Source organism: Martes martes (genome assembly GCF_963455335.1).
Source record: "Martes martes genome assembly, chromosome: 18".
Lineage (NCBI taxonomy): Eukaryota > Metazoa > Chordata > Mammalia > Carnivora > Mustelidae > Martes > Martes martes.
The window spans coordinates 9,229,532-9,255,504 of NC_137906.1; the positions used below are offsets into that span (position 1 = coordinate 9,229,532).

General features: G+C 39.1%; 1 protein-coding gene across 2 annotated transcripts in view; it reads right to left on the reverse strand.

Annotated features, from left to right (window-relative positions):
* LOC308359175 (cytochrome P450 3A12) overlaps positions 1-25,973 on the reverse strand; it is an 83,772-nt gene that overhangs the window by 18,683 nt on the left and 39,116 nt on the right. For both annotated transcript variants that reach the window (XM_080829948.1, XM_080829947.1), the window contains 5 exons: positions 24,265-24,317; positions 19,980-20,079; positions 12,642-12,755; positions 12,303-12,391; positions 10,552-10,700 (listed from right to left, as the gene is read on the reverse strand). In XM_080829948.1, the coding sequence (XP_080686074.1) occupies positions 10,552-10,700; positions 12,303-12,391; positions 12,642-12,755; positions 19,980-20,079; positions 24,265-24,317 (505 nt within the window). The remainder of the gene's footprint in view (positions 1-10,551; positions 10,701-12,302; positions 12,392-12,641; positions 12,756-19,979; positions 20,080-24,264; positions 24,318-25,973) is intronic.

The following is a 25,973-nucleotide window of genomic DNA, read 5'->3' on the forward strand; positions in this document are numbered from 1 at the left end:
CCCTTTCAGGAGAAATAATATCCCTTTCCAGAGAAATAAAAGAACTAAAATGTAATCAAGTTGAAATAAAAATTGCTATTAAGGAGGTACAATCAAAAATGGAGGCTCTTCATAACAAATAACATGGAGGACATGGGGAGATGGAAAGGAGAAGGGAGTTGAGGGAAATTGGAAGGGGAGGTGAACCGTGAGAGACTATGGACTTTGAAAAACAACCTGAGGGTTTTGAAGGGGCGGGGGGTGGGAGGTTGGGGGAGCCAGGTGGTGGGTATTAAGGAGGGCACGTATTGCATGGAGCACTGGGTGTGGTGCAAAAACAATGAATAGTGTTACACTGAAAAGAAATTTTAAAAAATGGAGGCTCTTACTGCTAGGATAAATGAGACAGAAGAGAGAATTAGTGATATAGAAGACCAAATGATGGAGAATAAAGAATCTGAGCAAAAGAGACAAACAACTACTGGACTATGAGGGGAGAATTTGAAAGATAAGTGATACCATAAGATGAAACAATGTTAGAATAATTGGGATCCCAGAAGAAGAAAAAAGGGAGAGTGGGGCAGAAGGTATATCGGAGCAAATTATAGCAGAGAATTTCCCTAATTTGGCGAAGGGAACAAGCATCAAAATCCAAGAGACACAGAGAACCCCCCTCAAAATCAATAAAAATAGATCCACATCCCATCATGTAATAGTAAAACTTACAAGTCTTAGTGACAAAGAGAAAATCCTGAAAGAAGCTTGGGACAAGAGGTCTATAACATACAATGGTAGAAATATTAGATTGGCAGCAGATTTATCCACAGAGACCTGGCAGGCCAGAAAGGACTGGCATGATACATTCAGAGCACTAAATGAGAAAAATATGCAGCCAAGAATACTATATCCAGCTAGGCTGTCATGAAAATAGGAGAGATAAAACACTTCCAGGACAAACAAAAAATAAAAGAATTTGCAAACACCAAACCACCCTACAGGAAATACTGAAAGGGGTCCTCTGAGCAAAGAGAGACCCTAAAAGTAACATAGACCAGAAAGGAACAGAGACAATATACACTAACAGTCACCTTACAGGCAATGCAATAGCACTAAATTCATATCTTTCTTTTTTTTTTTTTTACACCACAGATGCATTAAATTCATATCTTTCAATAGTTACCCTGAATGTAAATGGGCTAAATGCCCCAATCAAAAGACAAAGATTATCAGAATGGATTAAAAAAAGACCCATTGATATGCTGTCTACAAGAAACTCATTTTAGACCCAAAGACACATCCATATTTAAAATGAGTGGGGGGAAAACAAGTTACCACGCTAATGGACATCAGAAGAAAGCTGGGATGGTTATCCTTATATCAGATAAATTAGATTTTAAGCCAAGAGATGAGGAAGGACACTATATCATACTTAAAGGGCAGTCCAACAAGAAGATCTAACAATTTTAAATATCTATGCCCCTAACCTGGGAGCAGCCAATTATATAAACCAATTAATAACAAATCAAAGAAACACATCAACAATAACACAATAATAGTAGGGGACTTTAAACACCCCCTCACTGAAATGGACAGATCATCTAAGCAAAAGATCAATAAGGAAATAAAGGCTTTAAATGACACACCGGACCAGATGGGCATCACATATATATTCAGAACATTCCATCCCAAAGCAATAGAATACACATTCTTCTCTAGAGCCCATGGAACATTCTCCAGAATATATCACATCCTGGGTCACAAATCAGGTCTCAACTGGTACCAAAAGACTGGGATCATTCCCTGCATATTTTCAGACCACAATGCTCTGAAACTAGAGCTCAGTCACAAGAAGAAAGTTGGAAAGACCTCAAATACATGGAGGCTAAAGAGCATCCTACTAAAGAATAAATGGGTCAACCAGGAAATTAAAGAAAAAATTTAAAAAATTCATGGAAACAAACAAAAATGAAAACATAACTGTTCAAAATCTTTGGGACACAGCAAAGGCGGTCCTGAGAGGAAAGTATATAGCAATACAAGCCTTTCTCAAGAAACAAGAAAGGTCTCAAGTACACACCCTAACCCTACACCTAAAGGAGCTGGAGAAAGAACAACGAAGAAAGCCTAAACCCAGCAGGAGAAGAAAAATAGTAAAGATCAGAGCAGAAATTAATGAAATAGAAACCAAAACAACAGCAGAACAAATCAACAAAACTAGGAGCTGGTTCTTTGAAAGAATTAATAAGATTGATAAATCCCTGGTCAGACTTAACAAAAAGAAAAGAAAGGGGTGCCTGGGTGGCTCAGTGGGATAAAGCCTCTGCCTTCAGCTCAGGTCATGATCCCAGGGTCCTGGGATTGAGCCCCGCATCATGCTCTCTGCTCAGCAGGGAGCCTGCTTCCTCCTCTCTCTCTCCCTGCCTCTCTGCCTACTTGTGATCTCTCTCTCTGTCAAATAAATAAATAAAATCTTTAAAAAAAAAAAGTCAGCAAGTCTTTAAAAAAAAAAAAGAAAAGAAAAAGGATTTTATTTGGATAAGTAAAATCATGACTGAAAGAGAAGAGATCACAACCAACACCAAAAATACACAAACAATTATTATAACTTATGAGCAACTATATGCCAGAAAATTTGACAATCTGGAAGAAATGGATGCATTCCCAGAGACATGTAAATTATCAAAACTGAACCAGGAATAAAACAGACACATGGACCAGTGGAACAGAGTAGAGAGCCCAGATATGGACCCTCAACTCTATGGTCAAATAATCTTTGACAAAACAGGAAAAAATATCCAGTGGAAAAAAGACAGTCTCTTCAATAAATGGTGCTGGGAAAACTGGACAGCTATATGTAGAAGAATGAAACTTGACCATTCTCTTACACCGTACACAAAGATAAACTCGAAATGGATAAAAGACCTCAACGTGAGACAGGAATCCATCAGAATCCTCGAGGAGAACATAGGGAGTAACCTCTTTGATATCAGCCACAGCAACTTCTTTCAAGATATGTCTCCAAAGGCGAAGGAAACAAAGGCAAAGATGAACTTCTGGGACTTCATCAAGATAAAAAGCTTCTGCACAGCAAAAGAAACAATCATCAAAACAAAGAGGCAACCCACGGAATGGGAGAAGATATTTGCAAATGACAGTACAGATAAAAGGTTGATATCCAGGATCTATAAAGAACTCCTCAAACTCAACACACACAAAACAGATAATCATATTAAAAAATGGGCAGAAGATATGAACAGACACTTCTCCAAGGAAGACATACAAATGGCTACCAGACACGTGAAAAAATGTTCATCATCACTAGCCATCAGGGAGATTCAAATCAAAACCACATTGAGATACCACCTTACACCAGTTAGAATGGCCAAAATTAGCAAGACAGGAAACAACGTGTGTTGGAGAGGATGTGGAGAAAGGGTAACCCTCTTCCACTGTTGGTGGGAATGCAAACTGGTGCAGCCACTTTGGAGAACAGTGTGGAGATTCCTCAGGAAATTAAAAATAGATCTTCCCTATGACCCTGCAATTGCACTGCTGGGTATTTACCCCAAAGATACAGATGGAGTGAAAAGAAGGGCCATCTGTACCCCAATGTTTATAGCAGCAATGGCCACGGTCGCCAAACTGTGGAAAGAACCAAGATGCCCTTCAACGGATGAATGGATAAGGAAGATGTGGTCCATATACACTATGGAGTATTATGCCTCCATCAGAAAGGACGAATACCCAACTTTTGTAGCAACATGGACAGGACTGGAAGAGATTATGCTGAGTGAAATAAGTCAAACAGAGAAAGTCAAGTATCATATGGTTTCACTTATTGGTGGAGCATAACAAATAATATAGAGGACAAGGGTAGATGGAGAGGAGAAGGGAGTTGAGGGAAATTGGAAGGGGAGGTGAACCATGAGAGACTATGGACTCTGAAAAACAACCTGAGGGTTTTGAAGGGGCGGGGTGGGAGGGTGGGGGAACCAGGTGGTGGGTATTAGGGAGGGCACAGATTGCATGGAGCACTGGGTGTGGTGAAAAAACAATGAATACTGTTACGCTGAAAATAAATAAAAAATTAAAAAAAAAAAACTGAACCAGGAAGAAACAGAAAACCTGAACAGACCCATAACCAGTAAGGAGATTGAAACAGTCATCAAAAATCTGCCAACAAACAAGAGCCCAGGGCCAGACGGCTTCCCAGGGGAATTCTACCAAACATTTAAAGAAGAATTAATACCTATTCTCCTGAAACTATTCGAAAAAATAGAAATGGAAGGAAAACTTCTAAACTCATTTTATGAGGCCAGCATTACCTTGATCCCAAAACCAGACAAAGACCCCATCAAAAAGAAGAATTACAGACCAATATCCTTCATGAACATGGATGCAAAAATTCTCACCAAAATACTAGCCAATAGGATCCAACACTACATTAAAAGGATTATTCATCATGACCAAGTGGGATTTATTCCTGGGCTGCATTAATAAAAGAACAAGAAACATATCATACTCTCGATACTGAAAAAGCATTTGACAAAGTACAACATCCTTTCTTGAACAAAACTCTTCACAGTGTAGGCATAGAGGGTACATATCTCGATATCATCAAAGCCATCTATGAAAAATCCACAGTGAATATCATTCTTGACAGGGAAAAACTAAGAGCCTTTCCCCTAAGGTCAGGAACTTGGCAAGGCTGTCTATTACCACCACTGCTATTCAACCTAGTACTAGAAGTCCTAGCCTCAGCAACCAGACAACAAAAAGATAATAGGCATCTGAATTGGCAAAGAAGAAATCAAACCCTCACTCTTCACAGAGGATATGATACTTTATGTGGAAAACCCAAAAGACTCCACTCCAAAATTGCTAGAACTTGTACAGGAATTCAGTCAAGTGTCAGGATATAAAATCAATGCAAAGAAATCAGTTGCATTTCTATACACCAACAACAAGACAGAAGAAAGAGAAATTAAGGAATAGATCTCATTTACAATTGCACCAAAAACCATAAGATACCTAGGAATAAACCTAACCAAAGAGGCAAAGAATCTGGACTCAGAAAACTATAAAGTACTCATGAAAGAAATTGAGGAAGACACAAATAAATGGAAAAATGTTCCATGCTCATGGATTGGAAGAACAAACATTGTGAAAATGACTATGGTATCCAAATCAATCCACACATTTAATGCAATCCCTATCAAAATCCCACCCATTTTTTCAAAGAAATGGAACAAATAATCCTAAAATGTATACAGAACCAGAAAAGACCCTGAGTAGCCAGAGGAAATTTCCTTCTTGAAAAAGAAAACCAAAGTTGGTGGCATCACAATTCCAGACTTCAAGCTCTATTACAAAGCTGTAATCATCAAGATAGTATGGTACTGGCACAAAAACAGATACATATATCGGTAGAACAGACTAGAGAGCCCAGAAATGGACCCTCAACTCTATAGCCAACTAATCTTTGACAAAGCAGGAAAGAATGTCCAGTGGAAAAAAGACAGTCTCTTCAACAAATGGTGTTGGGAAAATTGGACAGCCACACACAGAAGAACGAAACTGGACTATTTCCTTACACCACACACAAAAATAGACTCAAAATGGATGAAAGACCTCAGAGTGAGACAGGAATCCATCAAAATCCTTGAGGAGAACACAGGTAGCAACCTCTTCAACCTCAGCCACAGCAACTTCTTCCTAGAAACATCACCAAAGACAAGGGAAGCAAGGGCAAAAATGAGCTATTGGGACTTCTTCAAGATCAAAAGCTTTTGCACAGCTAAGGAAACAGTCAACAAAACCAAAAGACAACTGACAGAATGGGAGAAGATATTCACATGACATATCAGATAAAGGCCTAGTATCCAAAATCCCTAAAGAACTTATCAAACTCAACACCCAAAGAACAAATAATCCAATTAAGAAATTGGCAGAAGACATGAACAGACATTTCTGCAAAGAAGACATCCAAATGGCCAACAAATATATGAAAAAGTGCTTAACATCACTCAGCATCAGGGAAATACAAATCAAAACCACAGTGAGATACCACCTCACACCCATCAGAATGGCTAAAATTAACAAGGCAGGAAATGACAGATGTTGGCAAGGATGCAGAGAAAGGGGAACCTTCTTACACTGTTGGTTGGAATGGAAGTTGGTGCAGCTACTTTGGAAAAGAGTATGGAGGTTCTTCAAAAAGTTGAAAATAGAGCTACCCTATGACCCAGCAATTGCACTACTGGGTATTTACCCCAAAGATATACATGTAGTTATCCAAGGGGGCACATGCATCCAAATGTTTATAGCACCAATGTCCACAATAGCCAAACTATGGAAAAAACCTAGATGTCCATCAACAGATGAATGGATAAAGAAGATGTGGAATATGTATTATGCAGCCAACAAGAGAAACGAAATCTTGCCATTTGCAATGACGGGGATGGAACTAGAGGGTATTATGCTAAGCACAATAAGCCAATCAAAAAGACAATTATATGATCTCTCTAATATGAGGAATTTGAGAGGCAGGGCAGGGGGTCATGGGGGGTAGGGAGGGAAAAAAATGAAACAAGAGGGGATCAGGAGGGAGACAAACCATAAGAGACTCTTGATCTCACAAAACTAACTGAGGGTTCCTGGGGGGTGGGGGGTAGAGATAGGGTGGCTGGGTAATGGATATTGGGGAGGGTACTTGCTATGGTGAGTGCTGTGAAATGTGTAAGCCTGATGATTCACATACCTGTAAAACCTGGGGCAAATAATACTTATATAATAATTTAAAAATCAATTCTATTTCATACACTGAAATAAAAAATCTAAAAATGAAATTAGGAATATAACTCCTTTACAATAACATTAAGAAGAACAGAATACTTAGGAATAGCTTTAACAAAAGAAGTGTGTACACTCTGAAACCCACAAATATTGTTTAAATAAATTAAAGAAGATTCATTTTAATTCACATATAAATGGAAAAACATCCAATGATCATGGATTAGAACTAATATTGTCAAGATGGCAATACTCCTTAAACTGATCTACAGGTTAATGTATCCCCTAAAAGAATCCTAGCTGGCTTCTTTGTAGAAACTGACATACTCAAATAAAAATTCATATGGAATGTAAGGGACCCAGAATGGCCAAAACAATCTTGAACAAAAAGGAATAAAATTGTAGAGCTACAACTTCCAGCTTCAAATCTTACCACACAGTGGTAAGATCAAGACAGTGTGGTCCAGGCATAAGGAGATCAATGGAATTTAATTTGGAATCCAAAATTATATCCATGTATTTATGGTCAACTGAATTTTGATAAGGTTTCCAATACCAATCAATGAAATAAATAGTCTTCAATAATTGGTACTGGGACATGTCACATGACCTCAGATTTTATAATAAATTCTTAAATATAACATTAAAATTACAGATGATAAAAGGAAAAATACACAAACTGTACATCATAAATATTAAAAATTTTGTGCTACAAAGCACATTATGAAGAAAGTGAAAAGACACCTACAGAAATGGGAGAAAAAATCTGCAAATTACATATCTGATAAGGGTCTTTTATCTAGAAGATACAGATAACACTTACAACTCAAAAACAGATGAATAACTGAACTATAAATGGGCAAGAATTTGAATATACATTTATGTGAAGAAGATATTTGCAAATGACATTACAGATAAATAGCTGGTATCTAAGACCTATAAAAAAACTTCTCTGGCTCCTCGGTGTTGGCTCAGTTGGTTAAGTGACTGCCTTCAACTTAGGTCATGATCCTGGAGTCCTAGGATTGAGTCCTGTATCAGGCTCCCTGCTCAGCAGGCAGTCTACTTCTCCCTCTGACCCACCCTCCTCTTACACTCACTCTCCCTCTCTCTCATAAATAAAATCTTTAAAAGAAAAAAAAACTTCTCAAACTTGGGCACCTGGGTGGCTCAATAGATGAAGAATCTGCCTTCCACTCAGGTCATGATCCCAGGATCCTAGGATGGAGCCCAGCCTTGGGCTCCCTGCTCAGCAGGGGAGCCTGCTTCTCCCTCTCCTGCTCCCCCTGCTTGTAAGCTCTCTCTCTCTCTCTCTCTCTCTCTCTCTGTGTCAAATAAATAAATAAAATGTTTAAAAAGAACTTCTCGGGGTGCCTGGGTGGCTCAGTTGGTTAAGCAACTGCCTTCGGCTCAGGTCATGATCCCGGACTTCCAGGATCGAGTCCCGCATCGGGCTCCCAGCTCTTTGGGAGTCTGCTTCTCCCTCTGATCTTCTCCTCTCTCATGCTCTCTCTCACTCATTCTCTCTCAAATAAATAAATAAAATTTAAAAAAAATAAAAAATAAAAAGATCTTCTCAAACTCAACACCCAAAAAACAATGAGATACCATGTTACACCAGTTAGAATAGCAAAAATTAACCAGGCAGGAAACAATAAATGTTAGTTAGGATGTAGAGAAAGGGTAGCCCTCCTCCTACACTGTTGGTGGGAATGCAAGCTAGTATAGCCACTCTGGAAAACAGTACAGGGTTCCTCAAAAAGTTAAAAATAGAGCTACCCCATGACCCAGCCATTGCACTACTGAGTATTTACCCTGAAGATACAGATGTAGTGAAAAGAAGGGGAACATGCACCCCAAAGTTCACAGCAGCAATGTCCACAACAGCCAAACTGTGGAAAGAGCTGAGATGCCCTTCAACAGACAAATGGATAAAGAACATGTGAGATTATATATATATATATATACACACACACAAACATACACATACATACATACACACAATGGAATGTTATTCAGCCATCAAAAAGGATCAATACCCACCATTTGAATCAACATGGATGGAACTGGAGGGGATTATGCTGAATGAAATAAGTCAAGCAGAGAAAGACAATTATCATATGGTTTCACTCATATGTAGAACATAAGGAATAGCGTGGAAGATCACAGAGGAAGGGAGGGAAAATTGAATGTGAAGAAATCAGAGAGGGAGACAAACCATGAGAGACTCTGGACTCTGAGAGTTTTAAAGGGGAGGGGTTTGGGGGATGGGTGAGGTTGGATAGGTATTAAGGAGGGCACATATTGCATGGAGCACTGGCTGTTATACACAAACAATGAATTGTGGAACACTACATCAGGAACTTATGAGGTACTGTATGGTGACTATAAAAAAATATTTTAAAAAAAGGATGGGTAGAAACTGGAACCTTCACATTTTACAGGTGGGAATGTAAAATGGTGTCATTATTGTGGAAAACAGTTTGGCAGTTACTTATTAAATTAAAAACACTAGACTTTCGCAACACAGCAAGTTATAAAGCAAAGCATTGTACAAACATAGCAAAGTTACTTTTACAAGTCCACCTCCAAACACACACCCAAAAGAGTTGAAAACAGGTATTCAAGCAAAAACCTGTGCATGAATGTGGATAGCACCACTGTTCACAATAGCCAAGAGTTGGAAACAACCCAAACGTCCATGAAATGATAAAAGGACAAATAAAATGCAGTATGTCCATACAATGGAATATTGTTCTGTCATAAGAAGAAAGTTCTGATGGATGGAGCAACATGGATGAACCTTGAAAACATTATGCTAATGAAGGAAGGCAGGCAGAAAGATCATACGTTATATGATTCTATCTGTATGAAGAGTCCAGAAGAGGTTAATCTATCAAGACAAAAAGTAGATTAGTGGTTGCTTAGGGCTAAGAGAAGTGGGTAGTGATAGTAAAACAATAAAGTACAGAATTTCTGTGTTGACAACAATATTCCAACCACTGACTGCAGTAAAAGTTGCTCGTATCTTTGAATGCACTAAGCAGAATTTTCAGATTCCTTGAATCGTAACAGACATATAGCACTGTTGATGATAAGGTGTACTGCATACACTTGACATGCATATATAAAAATGATTACAATAAGATTAGTTAACATCCATCTCATATAGTTATAAAAACAAAATTTTCTGCCATTATGATGAGAACTTCTACAGTCTACCTCTTGGCAATCTACAAACACATCAGACAGCAGAGCTAACTATAGTCACCACATTGTGTTTACAGTCCAGTACTCATCTATCTTATAACTGAAAGTGTGCAACTTTGGTCACCTTCATTCAAGTACCACCCCACGACCCCTGCCTCTGATAACCACAAATCTGATCTCCTTTTTGTAGGACTGGTTTCTTGTACTGTTTTTTTTTATTCCACATGTAATTGAGGTCATACAGTATTTGTCTTTCTCTGACTCATTTCATTTATCATAATGCCCTTGGGATCCATCCATGTTGTCCAAATACAGAATGTCTTTCCATTTTTATGGATGAATAAGATTCCATGGTCTATACATACCACATTTTCATTATCCGTTCCTTGGATGATGAACACTCAGGCTGTAAAACTGAACTGTACATTTTAAAAAGGGGGACATATATGTTAGATGAAGTTATATCTCAGTAAAATTGGTGTAGAAAGGTAGGAAGATAAGAAGTGAAGGAGGAAGGAAGAAAGGGAAAAAGAAGAAGGAAGGAAAAAAGAAAACTAGTACTGAACATACTTATTGAGAAGAATAATGGATCAAGGAAATCAAATTTTAAGAGCTTCTTAGTATTTTCCACGAAGGGATCTTGTGGGTTGTTGAGAGAATCAATGTTCACTCCAAACGATGTGCTGGTAATCACATCCATGCTGTAGGCCCCAAAGATGCTGTGAGAGAAAGAAAACACATGTGTAATTAAAATCACCACCTCTTTACTATCTTAATCCAACACATGCAGCAAAAATTGCACGTAGATTCCAATGTCCAGACAAGACAAAAACCACACATTCAGAACCAACTGCTGCATCATCTGAAGAGTCTAGACGCCATCACACTCACTCATGAGTGCTCGTGAGGTGCCAAGGATGTAGCTGTCCTTGTGCTAGGGGTGATGGGGACACTGTGACATCTTAGACACACCTCTGAGCTCAAGGAGCTCAGTCATGGAGGGATAGAGACCCAAAGTTGGACAAATTACAGTAATGTGTTTTGAGTATTGGCAGCAGAAGGTGGATAAGCACTGTGTCTGAGCAGGACAAGTGGTGGGATAATTAACTCGTCCTCATGGAGTCATGAACTGTGAAACTGATCTGGATCTTCTCTTACCACAGTATCTCTGCTCAGAGCTGACTCCTCTTCAGCACATTAAAGAACACCAACATCCTGTTCTGTGCTGCCAGGAACACCAACCCTTCTCTACACCCTGGCTAAGTGTCCTGAAAGACCCACTCTGTCTCATCTTCATCGATCTGAGATTGTCCTGAGGACTCATTCATTTTTTTAAAGGTTTTATTTATTTATTTGACAGACAGAGATCACAAGCAGGCAGAGAAGCAGGCAGAGAGAGAGGAAGGGAAGCAGGCTCCCTGCCGAGCAGAGAGCCCGATGTGGAGCTTGATCCCAGAAACCTGAGATCATGACCTGAGCCGAAGTCAGAGGCTTAACCCACTGAGCCACCCAGGTGCCCTAGGACTCATTCATTTTTGGAAAATGTAAGAACTAAGAATGTTTATACTTTAAAAATACATATTAAGTCACACCAAAATTGATTTGGGGGATTCCATAGCTAAGTGACCACATGCCAATAGTTTTCCTAGGACAATCCCAATGTACATCTGTTCATCCTGCATAATTTAAAATATCCCAAGTTGAGGGAAAACAAATATTTTTTATTTTATGTGTATGCGCGTGTATATACACACACACACACACACACGCACATATACACACACATACATACAGTGTCACCCTCCCATTAAACGAGCAGTGCCTTCTCTTTTTCAAGATTGAAAGAAGGACAGCTGGTCACGAGAATTAATATTTAGTGTTTTGCTAATATCCTCAACAAAATCAAGAAGGGTCTTAAGTTGTTCCAAGTTCCACATATTAATGTTCTTGCTCCACCCAGTGCCCATCAATATGTACCAAGTGCCTTCCCCTCCCACCATACCATACCCTCTACACTCAAAGATTTGGTACAATCATTTTTTTTCCAATCATGTATTGTTGTCTTCCAGAATATCCAAGGTGACAGTTAAGCAGAGAAATTAATCCTGCCTCATATACACTAAAAGAGACCCTTTCTCTTCTGACTTTCCTGACTTTTTAGGTGAGCTATCTCTTCCTGGCTGGCCCACTGGAGTTGTGACACCACACACATACTTCAGCTGCTTCACTGGAGTCACTCAACAGTGGCAATTTGGCTCTGTGGCAGCAGCTGGAAAATGTCATGACAGAGCTGGAATCCCAGCAGCTGCACTCCTACTTACTCTTTCAAGGTGATAGGCTTGCCTTTCTCAGCCTCCTTCCTCATGTTCTTCACCAGCACATCTCCATATTGGCCAATGATGGAGAACATCTACACACAAAACACAATACCACCTGAAGTTAAACCTGAGAATCAAGTCCTAGAATGATGTGGCTTTCACAAGCATGGAGCAGTGATTTGTAATAACAAATCTTATCGTGTCTCTTATAGGACATAAAAAGACCATTTTCATGAAGCCCAAATTCCGCAGACTTCCCCTTAGAGATGGACTATGATCGTATTTCCTACCTGCTCCCAGATGTATTCCTTAACTTTCTAATTGAACATCTTCTTTTCTTACCTCCTTGAGCTTTCCGCTAGTGAAAGTAGGGGATAGCAATGTTCGCATCCTCTTCCATTCTTCATCCTCAGACAAAGAGATTGCACTTTTCATAAATCCCACTGGACCAAGAGCCTAGAGTCAAAGAAAAACACAATTTGCCCTACATATGTTTTGGAGGTCTCAAAGGTTGTGAAAAATTTGTTAAACAGGCAGAAATTATTCAACAAATATTTCGTGATCATCAACTTCGTTGTAGGCCCTATGGTAGGTGATCAACAGATACTTATCCCAAATGCCTAATTTTTGCAAGGCTGAGGACACATCCAGCCACCTGCTGGGCTTTCCAGACTTTATATTCCATCTTCATTTCAGTGTATATGTTGTATGAGAGAATTTGGCAGGGAAACTACTCCTCCAGGGGAATACACAGGATTACCACCTAGTACATTCTCTTAAACTGTGCAGAGTAGATTGCATTGGTGGAAGGCAGCCAAATAGCCTGGCAAACTGTATGTTGCCTCAGACCAGTTCTACCTTTTTCATATATCCACAGCAAATGAAACTCAAAAACTGGATGTCTTGATATGGTGATTAAAAAAAAAAGCATTGTAGTTAACACTAAAAAGATTAGGAATCTGTTTGCTTTTGTGAAGAAATGGTACAGTAACATGGAAATCTCTTCCCCCTGTATTTTCCCCAAATGAACATAAGGAAAAAGAGAGAAATGACTCTATTTCTCATCTTGGGATTGGTCTAGCAAGCCAATCAGTTTGAATATTTCTTCTATTTTCTAAAACTATATTTTGTTTTTAAATAGATATCTCCATGGCTAACAGTAACAACTCAGGGAAAACAAGTGTTGGCAAGGATACAGAGAAAGGGAACACTCTTACACTATTGGTAGAAACGCAGACTGGTGCACCACTCTGGAAAACAGTATGGAGGTTCCTCAAAAACTTAAAAATAGAGCTATCCTATGACCCTGCAATTGGACTACTAGGTATTTATCAGAAGGATACAAACATAGATTTGAAGGAACACATGCACCCCAATGATTATAGCAGCAATGTGCACAATTGCCAAAATACAGAAAGAGCCCAGATGTCCATTGACAGTGGAATGGATAACGAAGACATGGAATGTGTGTGTATATATCTATATCTTATACACATGGAATATTATTTAGCCATCAAAAGGAATAATATTGTGTCATTTGCAACAACATAGATGGAACTGGAGGGCATTATGCTAAGGTAAATAAGTTAATCAGAGAAAGCCCATTATGTGATTTCACTCATATGTGGAATTTAAGAAACAAAACAGATGAACATAGAAGGGAAGTAAAAATACAATAAGATAAAAACAGAGAGGGAGGCAAACCATAAGACACTCTTTAACTATAGGGAACAAACTGGAAGTTGCTGGTGGGGAGGGGGGTCAGGGGATGGGGCAACTAGATGATGGGCATTAAGTAATGAAGTAATGAGCACTAGGTGTTGTATGCAACTGATGAATCGCTGAATTCTACCTCTGAAACTAATAATACAGTATATGTTAATTAATTGAATTTAAATTTTTAAAAAATTTTTAATGAAAATAAAATAAAAATAAAAAATAAAATGGATACTTCTAACACTATTTCATGATAAAAACTCACAAACTAAGAAGAAACAGAAAGTTCCTCAACTTAGTAACAAGCATCTAAAAACCTTACAGCTAACATCACCTCAGTGAGGAAAAACTGATGTTATATCACTAAGATGATGAAACAGGACACTTCAGCCTCTGTCATCCCACAAAGAACAATAATCAGACAGCTATCCAGAAACAAAAATAGGCTCCAGGGCTTAGGAATCCATTTAAGAAGCTTCAACAACACAGTGGAGCAAAACTCCTGAGAATAACTGTACAAGAAAAGTAGGGAGAAGAGCTTCATTTTGCCTGCATCACCCCGTGACCCAGGCCAGCACTGCTCAGCACCAAGAGGACCCCCTCTGACATGAGATAGTTCCCCTTCCTGGGGAGCAGCAGAAGGGTGAGCGACCATTAGCCCCAGCCTTTCAGGGCGTGGCACAAATGACCTGTTTTGGTTTCAAACCTCCCAGAGACTGGCATGGCTGACACAGCTGGTCACAGCTAGGAACAAAGAAGGGCAGGACTACCAGTATTGGTCAAGTGGAAGGAGTGACCATGCTTCTCTGTGTCCTGCTCTGCAGAAGTCTCCGGCATGCTTTGCTGCTGAGATGAAGTCGGCCCAGCACTGTGTACCCTCTAAGATTTTGCTGCTGATAGTCCCAGAGGTTTTCACACTTGCAGACTCAAGGTGCCAGAGTCCTGCTGTGGCCCATCTGCACTCACATGATCTGCCTCAGCCAGTGCCACCACCAACACTGTGAGCCCCAAGTCTACACCACCAGCCAGTCTTGGCCTCTATGATTGGGCATATGGACAACACCAGCCAAAGCTCCAGCAGTTTCTGGGCCTGAGGCCAGGCCTGACTCCTGTCACTGGACTGCACTGACACTTGAGACCACAGCTAAACTTTGAAGATACACACCTACACACTGCCAACCTGACCTCTAGTTACGAGCCCCACTGCTATGCACACAGTATTGGCTAGCCCTGAAGCCACGTGAGTACACACAGACAGCTCAGAAACTCAAAGCTACCTGTGTGCCCACAGTTGGTACAGCCCCCACCACTGGCACTAGCTCTGTTTGGGGCATGAGCCTGCTTTCAGGCCTCCCAATGAGTGTATGCATAGCACCAACTCTGGCCACCATTCTCCTTCCCCAGTCTCCTGGTGCTGGATCTGGGGGTGGTGCTGAAGACCCCAACTGCCACCACAGCCACAACGAACCCTCCTCTGTTCTTGCTGCCAAGGATCATGCAGTTGCTCAAGGTGTGGCCCCCAAATGCATGAACCAACCATGCCCTCCTGGATTATTTTAAATTATCCAGTAAGAGTGGGGAACAAAAATGAAAAGAATTGGGGGAAAAGTCTACAGGACTTATAGGACACCATCAGTGAAACAACATTCATATTATGGGAGTCCCAGTAGGGACTTCCCCCAGTAGGGAAATCCTACTGAAAGAAACAATGGCTGAAAACTTCTCAAACCTAGAGAAATGTATGGAAATCTTGGGTCATGAGGCTTAAAGTCCCCAATAAGTTGGGGGAACCAGGTGGTGGGTATTAGGGAGGGCACAGATTGCATGGAGCACTGGGTGTGGTGAAAAAACAATGAATACTGTTATGCTGAAAATAAATAAAAAAAAATTTTTAAATCTATTTAATCAGAAAAAAAAGACTGAATCTGAAAAGGACTTCTCCAAGAGACATTATAATAAATCTATCAAAAATTAAACCCAAAGAAAAAGTCTTGAAAGCAGCAAGAGAAAAGAATCTCATCACATACAAGGGAACACCATGGGACTATCAGTGAAATCCCCAGTGGAAATCATGAAAGGCAGAAGACAGTGGATGATTTATTTGAAATGCTGAAAAAAATCCCAACTAAGAATACCTTACCCAGAGAAACAAGACTTTCAGAAATGTGAGAGAGATAAAGACATTTCCAGACAAACAAAAGTGGACAGAATTCATTACCACTAAGCCTGCCTTACAAGAAATACTAAAGGGAGTCCTTCAAGCTGAAAAACAAAAGGGCAGTTACTAGTAACATGAAATCACATGAAAGTATAAATCTCTCTGGTAAATATAAATGCATAAATTCAGAATATAGTGGTATTGTACTGGTGATATACAAATTACTTATAACTCTAGTGAAAGTTTAAAACACAAATAATTTTTAAAACTACAGTTAAAAGAATTTGTTAAATACACGATATAAGATATGTAAATTGTGACATCAAAAACATAAAATTTGTGGGGGAGGAATAAAAGCATTGAGTTTGGAAATAAACGTTAAGTTCTTATCCATTTAAAACAGACTACTATATCTAGAAGATATTTTATGTAAACCTCCTGGTAACTGCAAAACAAAAACATAGAGTAGATACAGAAAAGATAAAGAGAAAAAAAAACAATCAAAGCATACCACTGTTAAAAAAAAAAAACATGAAAGTAAAAAAGAAAGATATGTACCAGGAATAATTGATCTATGAAACACCTGGACTAACAAATGACAATAGTAAATCCTTATCAATAATTATGCTGAGTGAAATAAGTCAAGCAGAGAGAGTCAACTATCATATGGTTTCACTTATTTGTGGAGCATAACAAATAACATGGAGGACATGGGGAGATGGAGAGGAGAAGGGAGTTGAGGGAAATTGGAAGGGGAGGAGAACCATGAGAGACTATGGACTCTGAAAAACAACCTGAGGGTTTTGAAGGGGCAGGGGGTGGGAGGTTGGGGGAACCAGGTGGTAGGTATTGGGGAGGGCACGTATTGCATGGAGCACTGGGTGTGGTGCAAAAACAATGAATACTGTCACACTGAAAAGAAATTAAAAATAAATAAATAAAACAGATGAATGGATAAAGAAGATGTGGTATATATATGCAATGGAATACTATGCAGCCATCAAAAGAAATGAAATCTTGCCATTTGCGATGACGTGGATAGAACTAGAGGGTATTATGCTTTGTGAAATAAGTCAATTGGAGAAAGACAACTATCATATGATCTCCCTGATATGAGGAAGTTGAGAAGCAACTTGGGAGGTTTGGGGGGTAGGAAAAGAATAAATGAAACAAATGGGATTGAGAGGGAGACAAACCATAAGAGACTCAATCTCACAAAACAAACGGGGTTGCCGGGGGAGAGGGGGTAGGGAGAGGGTGGTTGGGGTATGGACATTGGGGAGGGTATGTGCTATGGTGAGTGCTGTGAAGTGTGTAAACCTGGCGATTCACAGACCTGTACCCCTGGGGCTAATAGTACATTATATGTTAATTTAAAAAAATTCACTTTCAAAATAATAATAATGATAATTACTTTAAATGTAAAGGGAATGATGAATGGATAAAGACAATAAAATATTACTTGGCCTTAAAAAGGAAGGAAATCCTGCCATTTCCAAGCATGGATGAACCTGGACAACAGGGACAACACGCTAAGGGCACTAAACCAGATACAGAAGGACAGGATTTGCAAGATCTCAATTAGAAGTGGAATCTAGAAAAACAAAGTCAAGCACAGTAACAAATAGTGGAATGGTAGTTATCAGGAGCAAAAGAAAGGTAGAAATCAAATGGTACAAACTTTTGTTAATGAGATGAAAAAGTTCTGGAGACTGAATATACTGTATGGTGATTATAATTATTAATACTATACTATACATTTGAGATTTGCTTTAAAAGTAGATCTTACACGTTCTTTTTTTTTTTTTACATTATGTTAGTCACCATACAGTACTTCATTAATTTTTGATGTAGTGTTCTATAATTCATTGTTCTTAACAAAAACACACACACATACACAAAGAAACTCTGGGTGAGTATAGATATGTTAATTCATTTGTCATAATCACTTCACAATGTATACATAAATCAAAACATCACACTTAAATATATACAGTTTTCATTATAAAAAAATGTATGTATAAATATTTAAATGGTGAAAGACTGAATGCTTGACCCTAACATCAGGAACAAGACAAAATGTGTATTCTCACCACTCTTATTTAACATCTTACTAGAAATCCTAGCTAGTGCAATAATATAAAACAAAGAAATAAAGTCATAAGATTGGGAAGATAAAAATAGGAGCGTCCCTATTTCAGGTGATATAATTGTCAATGTAGAAAATCTTGAGGAACATAAAAAGAACACTTCTGCATCTAATAAATGAGCTAAGCTAGGTTACAGGAAATAAGATCAACACCAAAAATCAACCACATTTCTATATAATAAGAATATGTCAAAACACATTAAAAACACCATAATAATTATAATCACAAAAAGAAGGTGAAATACTTTAGATGTATATTTAACAAAACATATACAGTTTTCCTGTGCTGAGAACTAAATGTTGGTGAAAAGAATCAAAGAAAACCTAAATAAACACATATTGCATTCATACACTGAAAGACGTGACTTAGTAGAGATTTTCTGCATACTGATCGATAGGTTTAAATCATGTCTTTAAAAATCCTCACAAATATTATGTAAACATAGATAAGCTAATTCTAAATTTGTATGGAAAGGCAAAGGAGTTAAAATACCTAAAACAATTTCAACAAAAAAATAAAATGGGAGGAATCATTGTTCATGATGCTGACTTACTGTATGGCCACAGTAATCAAGAGAGCCTGGCATTGATGGAGAGAGAGATACAGAGATCAATGAACAGAACAGAGAATGAGAAATAGACACACACACACACACACACACACACATATGCCCAACTTAATTTTGATACTGGTACAAAAGCAATTCAATGGAGGAAATACAGTATTTTCACAAATGGTGCTGGAGCAATTAGACATCCATAGGCCAAACACGAAGATCTTTCACTTAAACTTCATACCTCACAATTAACACTTAAAATTAACACAAAATGGATCACAAACTTAAATGTCAAATTTATAACTATGTAATATGTACATTATAACTACTTAAATGTAAAACAAAAAAATAACTACTTGGAGAAAATCCTTGGGACTTAAGGTTAGGTAAAGATTTTTCAAACTTGATGCCAAAGTCACAATCCATAAAAGGATAAAAGGATAACCTGGTCTTATCAAAATTAAAAAAAAAAATGTTTGCTCTGCTGAAGATCCTGAGACAAGGAAGAGAGAAGCTACACACCATGCCTATAAAAGAATACTAAGACTTTTTGGTAATGGAACAGCTCCATAACATCATTGGGTTGCTAGATACACAAATCTACATAATCTACATGTAAGATAAATGTTCAGAGAACAACACACACAAACACACACACACACAAGTGCATATAAAACTGTTGAGATCTGGGGGCACCAGGGTGGCTTAGTCGTTAAGTGTCTGCCTTTGGCTCAGGTCATGATCCCAGTGTCCTGGGATCAAGTCCTGCATTGGGCTCCCTCCTTGGTGGGAAGCCTGCTTCTCCCTCTCCCACTCCCCCTGTTTGTGTTCTGTTTCTCACTGTCTCTCTGTCAAATAAATAAATAAATATCTTTTTTTTAAAGGTTGAAATCTAAGTTCTGTGACTAGAACCAATGTCAAACTCTGCTTGGACACTGTACTTGGACAACGTTAAGCAAGGTATTACCTTGGAGGAAACAGCTTGAAGGTTACAAGACACAGGACCTCCTGTTACAACTTCTTGTGAATCTCTTCTTATTTTTAAAAAAAATGTTTTATAAATAAATAAATATGTAAATTTAAAATAAATCCATGCTTACCCGCCGGTTTGTGAAGACAGAGTAGCATTCTTTCACTAGTACTGTTTTGATCATGTCCGGATCCGTGATAGCCAACACAGGCTGTCGCCCATCATAAATCCTGTGGCGAGGGGGAGGAAATAGACCTGATTACACTTAACATGACAGTTTTTACAGCTGCAGCCATGCCTGGAAGTCCAGACTTTTATCCCAATGGTACCTAATCCATTCTCTGAGATCATGGTTAGAAATACCATTACAACAGTTATTAAGTTTAGATGTGTACATGGGTATTTCCTAATCCATTTTCCATAATTTTTATATGTTTAAAATTCATCAAATATTTTAAAAGTATTTCAAACATTGCAAACAATTTACATACATTATCAAAAAGTAAGTTAGGTTGGCATAGTACTAGAAGTCCTAGCAACAGCAAACAGAAAACAACAAAAATAAATAAATAAAAGGTATTCAAATTGGCAAAAAAGTAGTCAAACTCTCTCTCTTTGCAGATGACATCATATTTTATATGGAAAACCCAAAAGACTCCACCCCGAAACTACTAGAACTCATACAGCAATTCAGTAATGTGGCAGGATACAAAATCAGTGTGCAGAAACCAGTTGCTTTCTTATACACTAACAATGAAAATATAGAAAGGGAAATTAGAGAATCAATTCCATTTACTACAGCACCAAGAACCATAAGATACCCAGGAATAAACTTAACCAAAGAGGTAAATGATCTGTACTTGAGGAGCTACAGAACATTCATGAAAGAAATTGAAGAAGACACAAAAAGATGGAAAAGCATCCCATGCTCGTGTATCCGAAGAATAAACATTGTTAAAATGTCTATACTGCCTAGAGCAATCTATACTTTCAATGCCATCCTGATCAAAATTCCACCAGCATTTTTCAAAAAGCTGGGACAAGCAATCCTAAAATTTGTATGGAATCAGAAGAGACTGAATTGCTAAGGAAATGTTGAAAAAGAAAAACAAAACTGGGGGCATCACGTTACCTGATTTCAAGCTTTACTACAAAGCTGTGATCACCAAGACAGCATGGTTCTGGCACAAAAACAGACATATAGACAAGTGGAAAAGAGCAGAGAGCCCAGATATGGACCTACAACTCTATGGTCAAATAATCCTTATCAAAGCAGGAAAAAGGGGCGCCTGGGTGGCTCAGTGGGTTAAAGCCTCTGCCTTCAGCTCAGGTCATGATCTCAGGGTCCTGGGATCGAGCCCCGCATCGGGCTCTCTGCTCAGCAGGGAACCTGCTTCCCTTCCTCTCTCTCTGCCTGCCTCTCTGCCTACTTGTGATTTCTGTCTGTCAAGTAAATAAATAAAATCTTTTTTAAAAAAAAAGCAGGAAAAAAAAATCCAGTGGACAAAAGACAGTCTCTTCAATAAATGGTGCTGGGAAAATTGGACAGATATATGTAGAAGAATGAAACTTGACCATTCTCTTACACCATACACAAAGATAAACTCAAAATTGATAAAAGACCTCAACATGAGACAGGAATCCATCAGAATCTATAGGAGAACATAGGCAGTAATCTCTTCAACATCGACCACAGCAACTTCTTTCAAGACACGTGTCCAAAGGCAAAGGAAACAAAAGCGAAAATGAACTTTTGGGACTTCATCAAGATCAAAAGCTTCTGCACAGCAAAGGAAACAGTCAACAAAACAAAGAGGCAACCCACGGAATGGGAAAAGATATTTGCAAATGACAGTACAGACAAAAGGTTGATATCCAGGATCTATAAAGAACTCCTCAAACTCAACACACACAAAACAGACAATCATATAAAAAAATGGGCAGAAGACATGAACAGACACTTCTCCAATGAAGACATACAAATGGCTATCAGACACATGAAAAAATGTTCATCATCACTAGCCATCAGGTAGATTCAAATTAAAACCACATTGAGTTACCACCTTACACCAGTTAGAATGGCCAAAATTAGCAAGACAGGAAACAACGTGTGTTGGAGAGGATGTGGAGAAAGGGGAACCCTCTTCCACTGTTGGTGGGAATGCAAACTGGTGCAGCCACTTTGGAGAACAGTGTGGAGATTCCTCAAGAAGTTAAAAATAGAGCTTCCCTATGACCCTGCAATTGCACTACTGGGTATTTACCCCAAAGATACAGATGTAGTGAAAAGAAGGGCCATCTGTACCCCAATGTTCATAGCAGCAATGGCCACAGTCACCAAACTGGAAAGAGCCAAGATGCCCTTCAACAGAAGATGGATAAAGAAGATATGGTCCATATACACAATGGAGTATTACACCTCCCTCAGAAAAGATGAATACCCAACTTTTGTATCAACATGGGTGGAACTGGACGAGATTATGCTGAGTGAAATAAGTCAAGCAGAGAGAGTCAATTATCATATGATTTCACTTACTTGTGGAGCATAAGGAATAACACGGAGGACACGGGGAGATGGAGAGGAGAAGTAAGTTGGGGGAAATCGGAGGGGGAGACGAAGCATAAGAGACTGTGGACTCTGAGAAACAAACAGGGTTTTGGAAGGGAGGGAGGTGGGGGGTTGGATGAGCCTGGTGGTGGGTAGTAAGGAGGGCACATATTGCATAGAGCACTGGGTGTGGTGCATAAACAATAAATCTTGGAACACTGAAAAAAATCATAAAATAAAATTACAAAAAAAAAGGAAGTTAGGTTGGTAAATAACAGAAGGCAAGTAACTTACCTAAGAACAAAACAATAATGGAGAGTCTGCCCACCCAGTCACTACAAATTATAATTTTGAAGATATATCAAACACATGAAATGCATAGGAGAGAATATTAGATGAAAATTATAGACACAGTGATCAGAAATATGCAAACAAAGACTTGGAATGCTTAAAAAGTGGTGGCAAAATTATCAATTATTTCTTTGCCCTATTTACTAAAATAAATTTCCTAGTTACACTCTAAAAGAAATATTATTTTAAATATTATAGAGGTCCTTGATAGCATTAGGTCAGAAAACTTTGAAACAAAAAAAAAAAAAAGAGAGAGAGAGAGAGAGAAAAAATAAAGACGTACAGAGGAGCATGTATAATTCATTTAGACATATTTTCTATTATATATATTTATTCTTATATGTGGGTCCTAAGTTGAGTTTCTTGGGCTTCGTGTAGGTGACATTCCTAAGCAGCAGAGCATGCCCACTTTTGCACACATCTCATACAAAGCTGACTCTTCATGTGTGATCCATCCTTATCAGCCTGACCTCATGACTATTAGTATGGCCTGTTAATGAGAATCTGTCACCAGCATGAGGTCTACTTTAAGCTTAATTACACCACCATTTGGCATCTTGTTTTCCATAATAAATCATTTGCATTTACTAGAACAAAATGAAAGATTTCCCAAAAGGCCTCTTTTTTTTTTTTGACATCACAGAGAAATATCAAATGATTCTGCAATCACATCTAAAAATGGATGAATGAAACCCTACCCATCTCCAGAAAGTATTCTAAAATGCAAAAGCTTTCAGCGGGAGTCATGTACACTTAGCGTTGAAGCAGTGATAGAAGTTAATGAGGTGGCACTGGGGTTTGCTCTCCCAGCAGCCTGATCATATTTCTTGGATGATTCCCCTTGTCCCATCCTATTTGTTAAAAAATCAAGGGTGGACAAAGGACAGTGCTTTTGTGTTACCATATATATTCATGATCTCACATGGCCTTAATATTGCTTCCACTACTCATTCAATTGAGATTCCTGGGACCCACCCCTACATCCTCCAGATTCAGTGTTCCTGGGGGATGGGGCTAAAGAATCTGCATTTTCCAAGCTCTCCCAGGTGGTTCTTATCCACAGCCAACCATGAGAACCATGTACTAAGGGCAGAACTGAAGCCCACGACATAAGACTGGCTCCATCCAGAGCTGACCAGGACTAAATGTGGGAAGGGGCAGTGGAGCTGAACCACTGGTTATCCAGAGATCTGGGTTCTTTCTATGCCACCACATTGCTTAGGGGCTAAAGCAACTCATCAGAGTCCTATGGCTTCTGAGGATGTGACCAGAGAAGATAAGGAGGTATGGAGGGGTACAACACTGGCTGTGAGCAGCCCAGCACCACGTATACCTCTCCAGATCCGATTCCTACTTAGACCTGCACACCTGGTGACACTTGGGATCCCAGGAATCAGAGGTTCCAGAAGCTTTACTACAGCAGGCTTCATCCCAAAGGGCTCTTGACTGAGACTGTTAACACCATGGGGGCTTCATCATAATGAGCCTATCCAATGGAAGTTTCCAGAATACTCACCCCCATGTTCTTCCATACTTTCTGAAACATTCCATGTCAAAAACAGAAACACCCTGCAAGAAGAAATGAAACATATTACTAAACTAAATGTACTGAGTCCTACCTCCAACAGGGACAAAAATGACCCAGACCGCATGAAATGCAGCTTACTACCTCTCACTGGCAGTGAGAAGGAAGCTCTTTTTTGCTGTTGTTGTTGTTGTTTTGTTTTGTTTTTTTAATTTTTTTTAATTTTTTTAAATAAATTTTTTATTTATTTTCAGCGTAACAGTATTCATTGTTTTTTCACCACACCCAGTGCTCCATGCGAAGCTCTTATTCACAGATGTCTTACTGGAAAGGAGAGAAAACAAGAGGATATTGAAATGGATAAATTCAAGTCCCTCTTGAATCCCCTCCAAGTATTGAAGATACTGAACAACTCACCCTGTCTGTCAAGGCTATAGAACCTCTGTATTTCTGGCGTGTTTGGCTTGTACATGTGTTGTCTCTAAATCTCAGAACCCTCTGAATTATTTTTTTTAAAGATTTTATTTATTTATTTGTCAGAGAGAGTGAGCACAGGCAGACAGAGAGGCAGGCAGAGGCAGAGGGAGAAGCAGGCTCCCTGCTGAGCAAGGAGCCCGATGTGGGACTCGATCCCAGGACGCTGGGATCATGACCCGAGCCGAAGGCAGCCGCTTAACCAACTGAGCCACCCAGGCGTCCCAGAACCCTCTGAATTATTACCTCAGGGTGACATGGGAAAACAAAAGCTGAAGGAACATCAGCGTGGCCTGCACACTCTGAACCCCCAGTCAGCATCCTGTTCATTGATCTCAAGAGCACAACTTAAATTCCAATGGATTTAGGAAATTAAGACACCAGTGACCTCTTTTCGTCTAGCAAATTTACATAACTCTAAACATGTTTGTTGAGTGAGAAAGTGAGAGATGAGTGAATGAATGATAAGGCAGCCTCACCTTTCACTCATCCAGCTCCACACAGAAAGAGGGGACCAGGCCACCACTCCACAAGGGGGGGAACAAATTAGAACACTTGATAGGAGTTTTCAGTTTTGTCACTTAAGAAAAAACAATAAAACTTCCTGTCCCTAAGTTTCAGCTATGATTTTGATGTTCTAATCATACAAAACAGGGTCCCAGAAATTTGGACCTTCCGGTGCTGGTACTAAGGAGTTGATCTTGGGGTGCTGGTACTAAGGAGTTGATCTGAGAAAAGTGAAAAGGAATTAATTACTACTTTTTCGGAGAGAAAAAGTCCAGGAAGTTATTAGATGATAACTGGGCACTGAGGGTCTCAGTGGGGAGAAGTGGGATCTGAGAAACAAGCCTCAGGTCTGGGGAAAAGGAACTCCACCGCAGAGAGCAGCCTACATGTGAGACTGCCAGCTCGCCCTAAGATATGAGCTCCTAAACTTCTGTTCAGGGGCCAGGCCTTGGACAAGGCATAGAAGCTAGATGAGTCACAATGGCTCCACCAACATCAGCCTGTGTATCTGTTAGTATATCCCATTCAGTACAGTAATTTCTTAGTAATTTTTTCAGAGCATCTCTTTTCTAGTGATTTTGTATGAACAGTCTACGTTTGGGTGAAAATAACACACACATACACACAACTCAATCAAACGTTAAAATCTGAAGTCAGTAGACAAGCACCATCCTCCCTCTCTGCTCAACTCACCCGGAAGGGGCCCACAGTGAAGGTAG